Here is a 9,098-nt window from a genome sequence, read left to right on the forward strand (position 1 = left end):
ATAACCATGTAAATAAAAGTCATTTTTGAATTTATATGCTTTGAATCGTTTTTATATTTTTTACTTGACGTAATCATAATCATATAACATTTCAGTGACCACACTGCTACGACAGCTGAAGCAAAACCTCTGGAGGTTGGAAGTCTTTATTGGCCACATCTGGGCCAAAAAAAGTGCCTGAAGCCAAACAAATAAACAAGCAAAAGAAAAAAAAAAAAAAAACTTCAGTACATCGGCTCTTCAAATGATTTCTCTGGTGAGAAAACCTGTTCAGAAAATGACACGGAGAGACCACATAGTTAAGAAAAAATGTCCAGGTTTTATTGTTTATCGTGGCTGTAGTCCTTGTCGACTCCCAGATGTTGAGTGAAAGAGAAGAAGAAAGAAAACAAGAAAAACGCTCGTCCTCCAACATCCTTTGGTCTGCAACAGCTAAACCTGGCAGCATAAATCACGCTTAGAGGGGCAGAAACTAAACTTGACTCACTAAGAAGAGCTAAGGTGAACACATGAATGGGGCGTCTCAAATCAAACCGGAACACGGATCTACAGAACCGAGTCGACGGCAGAGCAGAACGGGTTAGAATCAAAGCAGAGCATGAGTTAATGGCATCGATCGGATGTTTGTCCTTCTAGTGGCTTGAGTGTAGATACTGAGGATCTCCCAGCGTCATGCAGATCGGCGGAGCGGCAGACAGGGGCATCTGATTGGTCGGCCGGCTCTCAGCGAAGAGGCGTGTCGCAGTTCAGCTGGGCTGGAGGAGAGGAAACCCACCTGGATGCGGGTCGGTGATTGACATCTAGGGTCCGGCGTTTTTGCTCGTTCGTCAAGCGGGCCTGAATGAGACGGAGAGAGGGAGGAGTCTTCCTCCGTCTCAGGCGGCTGCCCCTGCCCGCCGGCACAGAGAGGCGGCCTAGCCAAAGTTGTGGATGGCCAGCCTGAACATGTCATTGGTGCACACCCAAGCATCGTTAATGTTCTTCAGGATGAAACTCTGATGGAAACCCATGATGGGGTCTTCATCCGCCTGCAGAGAGACACCGACACTGAGTCACATCATTGACAAATACAAACAACACCGCTAAGCCTGTCGCAATGAATCGATTAATTGTATGCTAAATTAAAACAAGCTCACTAAGGCAACCTGATGTGACCCAAATCAGATTTTTTTTGCCTTGATGTGACATGTACCTGATCTTTTCAAACGTGACCTGAATCTGTATGGCCAGGTCACTTCCATCTGACCTGAACGTCATTGATACCCGACAAACGTCTCTATTCTGCGGCCTGACACGCAGAAAAAGGAAAAACAACAACCGTGACGGTTTATAACGAGGCTTAAGTTGTTAATGTGCTTCAAAATCGCAAGATACGCTCCACAATTAGCATATATGTTAACTTCTGCAAACACTGAGCACTTCTTTTTTATGGCAGATGGCAAAACAATGTCTGACGGTATTGCGCCCTCTACTGCACATGCGGGACACTTCAGGGCGTTTGCAGTTCTCACAGGAGGTCACATACATGTAGCATGTATTTGGAACCATGAACAGCCATGAAAAAAAGACAAACAAAATTATTTCAACATCCACTTCTCCAGACCTTTGAAAGATCTTCAGAGACTCTGGAAAACTACTAATGAAGTTGAAGAAAAATAAGAAATACAGATGAGAGGTACAGTTACCTTTAGCTGTCCTACGACCATACTCAAGATGCAGTTGTCTGGAGTTGGCTGGTGGTCCTGCGCTGTTATACTATGCGCTATTTTTGTGAAGGGGAGACTCTGGGAACACGATAAAACAGAAATGTCTGAAAATTCAACCCAGCTGTTTATATATAACAATAACCTTTAACTAAATGACACAAGGTGTAGAGAATTCCTCAAATAATCGGTAAAAAAAAGATTAATACACCAATTACTGAATTAGTTTATGCCTGAATATTGCAGAATTACAAACTTACATGAAAATGTCAGAATATACACAGAAATATAAAGGATAACGCTGTTTAGGACTGATTGTTAAAAAACAGAGGTGATTTTCAGGCAGTCACAATTTTTATTAAAAAATTGTATTTTTTTTATTTGTTTTTTAGATGTTGGCAGTTTGATATGAGACTGAAACAAAGATCAATCTGAAGAAATGCAACGCTCCCAATCAAAGACGACCAATCAGAGCTGGGAAGAAAGGCTTAGCGCTGTCAATCAATCCCATGTAATTGCTGCCAAACATTCCAGTGGCAGAAAAACAACTTAATGTTACAGAAAAACTGTTTAACCACTATCATAAGCAGCTATGTTAACCAGCTTTAGCATCCATGGCAGCCTCCGAATGAGTGGAGTGTACACAAGTGTGATTGGCAGCGCTCCTGGGTCTGATTGGTTGTATCTAGTTAGCACTGGAAGAAGGGAGAGGAGCTTTTTTTTTCACAGATTATCCGCTTCATACCGTACTGTCATGACATAGTGACTGTTTCAACAACTATGTAAAAAATACACCTCTCCAGGCAGGTGTTGCAGATTTGCAACAACTTAGCCAGAGTCTTTTCAAGTAATCTGAGCCTGAGAGGGTTAAGAAAAATGACATGCTGCATAGAGCTACTTTGACTGCATTTTGTCCAGTCAGAGCAAAATCTTACACAGTTCACTCCAGGCTTCCCCACATGAAATATTCTGAGGCCCTAAAATGAATGATTGTGTTTTTCAAAAATGCTTTGGATCCTTTAATGTTATGAAAAGGTGGATTTTCTTATTGACCTGCAGCATAAAATAAAAAGAGTCAAAGTTTCTTTAACCACAAGTTACCATGAAAACTCACAGTGAGCTTTTCAACAATTGCTATTTTTCCCTGGTAGGGCTGTCCTTCCCATGTAAGGCATGATGTATCAATCTGAGAGGAGAGGAGACGAACATTAACAGGAAAAAATCATTTGTCTTCATGAAAAACAGTCAATCCACACACAGAACCAGTCTGAGATTAATCAAATACAAAAGGTTGCAGCTCTATTGAAAGTGGTTTTACAAAAACTAAATGTTTACCTCGCTGCTGCTGAAATTAAATATTGTTTTGGTGTTTTTTCATATTATTTGGTTTCTGCCAATATTGCAATTGTCTCACTATTTCTACCAAACTTTTTTATTTTCTATTTCTCTACCTGTGATGTTGTGATTTTTATAACGAGGCTTAAGTTGTTAATGTGCTTAACTTAAGTTGTTAAGTTTGTTCAGCTGAGGTTGTTGTAAATCTTCTTCAAATATTTGCATAACTTTGACTTGAAAAGAAACCTTGGTAAACCCAAAATTTACTTTTCAAATGAGTAACACAAAAAAAGGCTTCCAAACCAATAACTGACTGGATGCTAACTGGTTTAAGTCAGTAGCTGCATTTGTTTGACCACATAGTTCCGCAATTTGACATTTCGAAAATAACTTTGTTCAGCGGAAACATGTAAAATTTGAGAAAAATTCAAATTTTTTGATCAAATGTTTTTGTGGTGTTTTGATAAGGTGTTCAATATTAAAGAGAATCTGAAAATGAAGGATGACAAGCAGAACCCAAGTTTGACTCACATATATTGATCCGAGCTGCGATCTGTCCGAATCGAACATCTGGTAGTAGTGCTGCACGAAGCTGGAGCCTATCTGCTCCCACAGAGGCTGCTCCGCCATCTTGAATCACCCTGCAACACACACTGGACAGGGGGGGGAAACATCAGGTCACACACACTGGTCAAATGAAAAAATTCTCTAAAGTGAACTGTTCAGTTCTGTTAAACCTTTTTTTGAAGACTCCGAGGTGATCAGTTTTTTTATTTTGCGGAAATGTAAAAGCTACAAACATCTGAACATCTCAGTGAGCCCAAGCCAGCAGCTGTTTCTTTGAGAAACGCCGCCAGCTATTGGGGAATAATATCAACAGATGTGTACAGGTGAGCAGATACACTGAACACTGTGCTTTAGATGTGCAGCTTTATGGACAAACTGTTAGCTCTGATTTCTTCTTTTTCTCAACTTTTGTTCTTATTAGACAATTATTTAATCTGGTTTTGGAAGTTAACTTTTTTTTTTTTACTTTAAGAGAGTCATGATGCGCAACCACGGCTACTAGGTTTTTGGGGGTTTTCTTTTAACAACTGGGAGCAGCCGATTAGCATTTCAAAAGCTCAAATAATAACCTGAACTCTGACCCCAAATCCCAAAGGAGGCACTGAGAAATAAACTATCAAAGAATACTCAAATCAGGACTGCTGAAATAAATGCAACAAAATATCAGAAATCCCAGAGGACAATTTTTTTCCATCTGCAGGAGAGCTACAGGACGACGAGCCGAAGCATCCAGCTAAAACATCACAGAGAGAGTTTGAAGACAATGAGGTAGAGGTTCTGGAGTGGCCTAGTCAAAGCCACCCCAGGATGAGGATGATTTTGAAATCACTTATTTTGTGTTACAGATTTGTATTTTCGTCATTATTTTGTAAAACTCTGTTTCATTGACAAGTGTTTTGTTGGTCAAAAAGCAAAATTTTAGTTATAATGACGGATTTATGAAAGCAACAAAAGGGTAAAACATCCAAGGGGTGAATACTTTTTATGTGCACTGTGTTATTTATTTGAAATGCTTAGAAACAGTAATAAACTTAAATAGTCCTGCTGACGTTCAAGTTCCTGAATGTCACAAAAACATGACAGGAATTTATCACAATTTTTAGAAATACTTTCATCACCGTATTATACAGCACAACAATAAAAGATGCTAAAATTGTTAATGTTGTTCTAAAAATTAAATATTGCAAATAATATTTGAATTACTGTCGTAAGCAAGATAATTTAATTCTAAAAATACAATTTACTCAGGCTGAGCTTAAGGAAGTTTACGGTTGAATAGAAAGTCCTCATTATGATGACAAGTTGTAATTTTTGTTTTTCATTACAGGAGATAAGATGACCCTTTAAAACAACTCTCATTTCCAAAAGCAATACCCTAATAGAATGTCCAGTTTCACCAAAAGAGAGACCTTGATGTATAGATGTATAGATAAAGTTTATATTCTCACTCTACATCAGTCACATTTTAGCTGAGTGAGCAGTTTTCCATGAGCGGGTTTGCTGGAGTCGCAGCATTCCTACAGCTTGGAGAAAATGACCAGATAATCTGATCAGGAAGTCCAGCTCTGACCTGGGATGAACCCATCAGCCTGGTGCAGGTGAGGAAACAGCAGAGAATAATTTTAATAAATCAGGATAAAATTACAACTTTTAAATTAAAATCTAATCACTTAAATTTTGGATGGAACATTTTAGATTTTTTTTTTTTACTATCATGGTAACTACGACCATATCCACTCATTGACTTAAGGCTCTAGACTTGGTGCAAAAAATTCTGCTTTTAAATGCTGTATTAAAACTTGTGTTTTCAAACAAAGACTGACCTAACAAACTAAATATTTTTTTCAGTTTTCTTCAATCAAGCCCAAAATAATAACGCAACTGGATACATTTTATTTTATTTAACAATCTAAAAACAATTTGAAGTTCTGGATCTATGATCCCGCGCCTACAAAAAAATATGATTATTTGTTTAAAATATGTCATGCTTAGTTTATTGTTGAGAAGGTAAAAAAAAAAACATTTTTGTCATTTTAGTTTTTTAAAAGTTATATTTTTTTGAATTGAGAGTGAGTTGATCAGATAAAGATAGACCACCAAAACACCAGCAGACATGAATAAACTTGTCAGCAATAATATGAAATGGTTGATTTATGTTGTGCCACAAACAATTTGACAATTATGTAGCATATCTAATGAAATGTACATACAAACTGATATTTCTTCCCAACAGCCATTTTACAGTTTGGAAACATATTGAAAGATGTGCGTTTCCATCTTTTCTCTCTAGCACTTTGATCCACTGTGGTTATTCTAGTTATTTAAAAATAAAGGTAGATTGGAAAATTACTTTTTTGTTTTCTTTTTACAGAAAACAGAAGCACATACCTCAATATTACACCCAAAACTGGAATTTGGGGCTTTAATGAGTAATTCTCAAAAATGAAAATACACATTTGTGAAACCAAAACCCTAAACTGACAGCACAGGTCACGTGTTCTCAGGGTTGTTGCTGGAACAATCTAAGCGCGCTAAAACATTAGCACAGGACCCGCCAGGACCCGCACACCGAGGGACAGAAACGCACCAAACCTGCACAGTTTGCGGTATTAAAGAGCAGAAGGTGAAACGATGCGGTGGTGCCGATCAATGGTAAAAGCTCCTCTTGTTTAGTCAGTTCACGTTAGCAAGTAGCCGCTGCTAGCTTGTGAGGAAACTTGTCTGTTGATTCAGACTTTCCCACCCACCAGCTCCTGTTAGCCGCTCGGGAAATAGTTTGTTCTAGGCGTTGGCTGACAGACTCACTGGGGTTGGTCTTCTCACCGCATGCTAAAAATACCCAGACCCTTCTAAAGTGCGGATACCTCCTGCGGGCCCGCGTTTATGACCCCCCGGACCAGCTACCCCACATAGGCGTGCCCGACGTTAGCCCCCTAAAACCAGATTATTAGCCGCTTTGACCGGTCGTAGTATCCTTATTTAATTCAAATACCTAAATAAAGTCATGTCTCTTTGTTTTCAAGTAGGTTTGTGCCCAGTACATAAAACAAATGACATAAACTTACCTCACTGTAACGCCGAGGCCGGCTGCACGATGGCACAGTGCAATGTCTCCTACGCTGCGAAGGCACGCAACCGAGGACGCAGCCGCCGCGGTGCAACGTGGTCGTTGTAGTCTATCTTCTTCGCACCCTTTGGCGCTCCTCAGGCGCTCACACTCAATGTGTTGTATTATCGCCATCTACTGGATCAAACGTTTATCAGAGATCTATGACAGGTTTCCCTTTTTGTTCTTCTGCTTCTTGTGATTTGACATTTTATTTTACTTGCATCCAAAAAATATTTGCAGTTGTAAATTTTATGCCCATTTTACTCACTGTTTTCTTAAACTCTCCTTTGTGATTTATGGGCAATAGATTCAATGAATATATTCTGTACCATTTCAAAATTGCAATAATCACAAAGTTCTGTTCCATGTTAAGCAGCTACTTTAAGTGATTTATTAAGACCTGTATGACCTATTCTGATACGTATTGATTCTAGTTTCTATGACAGATTTCTAATTATCTCTTATCTTTTTTTAATAAAAGAGGGAATATATTTTCTCTACATTTAACTATAGTTGACATATCTTTTCATTTTTATATTTCCTTCGTATTACAACCATATTTCCAACTTCTTCGAAACTTAAATGATTAAAGTCACCACTAACATGCTTCCAAAAGATAAACCCCACTCAAAACCATCTATGTATTTTATTAATCCTTTTTGGATAGTTTTGTCATCAAATCAACATGTTCTTTGGGTAATCAGATTAACATCAAATGTTGGGAAAAAAACTGGTGCATTAGTTGCTTCTATTTAATCTGTAAAGTGCTGCAAATAATTTTTAATTATAAAGTTCTTGGTAAAGCTGATGAAAACTATTAACTATACCTGCAGAGTTGAGTATAACTGAAACAATTTAGTACAAATTTATTCATGAACAAAAAGCAACAGAGTTTATTATAACATGTCAAGCAGAGAAAATACCTTCAATTAATAGCATGGAGAATCTTTTTCATTTCTGCAGAAAAGGGCTACACATATTTTGCTAATCCTGCATATGCACTGCTGTAAAAAAGTAGCTTAGAGATTTCATCTGTTTTTGACATTTTGTCACACTTTAATATTCCAAATCCTTGCATTATAATATCAAAGACATCCTGAGGAAATACAAATGAGGAAAAGTAAAACAAATAACAACACTGACATCCACCAGTCTGGAATGGCTGACAAATTTATATTTCCAAAGCTTTAAGACTCCAGAGAACTACAGTCAGCACCATTAAACCTCAGTTAGAGTAAAAGACACCCCTGCTTTAGATTGCAAAAACTAAGGTTATCTGAATCTTCTGCTTCATGTTGGAGTCATCGCTGCTGTTGTCAGCTTGGATCTGACCAATGGTCACATGTTCATCTGGTTCTTCATGTGACTGGTGTCTTCACCGCCTCCTTGAACACACAGCAATAACAATTAGTCACAAACACAAAGAGCTTCTTACACCCCTCCCTGTTCAAACTAGTGGTGGACATTTGGTTGAATCATCAAAACAGTTTGGAGGAACAGAAATAGATAAATTTTGTTGAAACATCATCAAAATGAATCAGATCTTCATTGTGGTCTGATTGCACACACTGCCCTATGTCCATAAAAACAAAAACTCCTTTTGAAACAGGTAATTTATCAGTTTATGGACAAATGCTGCTACTGCAGTTTTCTGGCCGACCTCCGATCTTTAAACAGCCTGATTTGCCGGATCCGACTTTGTCCGTCACCAATTTTTTTTTTGTTTGAAAAATCACTAAACTAGCTACAAAATTGCTAAGTTAGCAACAGTCTGATTTTCAGACTTCATCAGTAAATAAGATCATTTTGTCATTTAAGTATTGCTCGATCACCAATCTCCCAAAATTAAGGAAGTTGGGGACAATTTTTTGGTGACAGCTTAGAAAATAGAATTGCTCCCCTTGTAATTGTTAGAGAGAAATTAGTCCCAAGCAAAATTATTTCTACCTTTGAATAAAGATGTTTAATTACAAACTTTTCTTTAAAGATATATATCTCTTTTGTAAAAAGAAACACCATCAAACTACAAAGTACGATATTACTGGCCCAAAAATATTTTCATATTCCTTTTGTGACAACAGGAAAAAGAGGCTTGTACATTCTGAAAGCACTGACTACACAACTGAAGATGTTGCGGTAAACCTGCAACCAGAGCACAATAAGACATGAGAGATCAAGACAAAGTGTGTAAGACATTTCCTCTGGTATTTTCATTGTGAACTGAAACTCCTCACCTCTGGTTTCAGCTCCTGAATGTATAAGTTCTTTAACAACCAACTTCTTTTCTTTATTTGTCTTTTTAAAGAAAAATCTGCTCCAATCTCCTGGACAGAGCTTTTTTGTAAAGTATGGTTTTGTGTTGGAAAAATTAAATGTTGTTTCCT

General features: G+C 37.8%; 1 protein-coding gene across 1 annotated transcript; it reads right to left on the reverse strand.

The window, feature by feature from the left end:
• Window positions 1–299: 299 nt before the first annotated feature.
• Window positions 300–6,783, reverse strand: nutf2 (nuclear transport factor 2). Its single transcript, XM_055027937.1, has 5 exons — window positions 6,671–6,783; window positions 3,570–3,691; window positions 2,818–2,889; window positions 1,686–1,784; window positions 300–1,028 (listed from the first exon to the last, which is right to left on the reverse strand). The coding sequence occupies exons 2-5, from the start codon at window positions 3,666–3,668 to the stop codon at window positions 915–917; spliced, it is 384 nt and encodes a 127-aa protein (XP_054883912.1). The 5' UTR covers window positions 3,669–3,691; window positions 6,671–6,783; the 3' UTR covers window positions 300–914.
• Between the last annotated feature and the right edge of the window lie 2,315 nt (window positions 6,784–9,098).

Source organism: Poeciliopsis prolifica, unplaced genomic scaffold (assembly GCF_027474105.1).
Source record: "Poeciliopsis prolifica strain line A6 unplaced genomic scaffold, Auburn_PproV2 SCAFFOLD001, whole genome shotgun sequence".
Classification (NCBI taxonomy): Eukaryota; Metazoa; Chordata; class Actinopteri; order Cyprinodontiformes; family Poeciliidae; genus Poeciliopsis; species Poeciliopsis prolifica.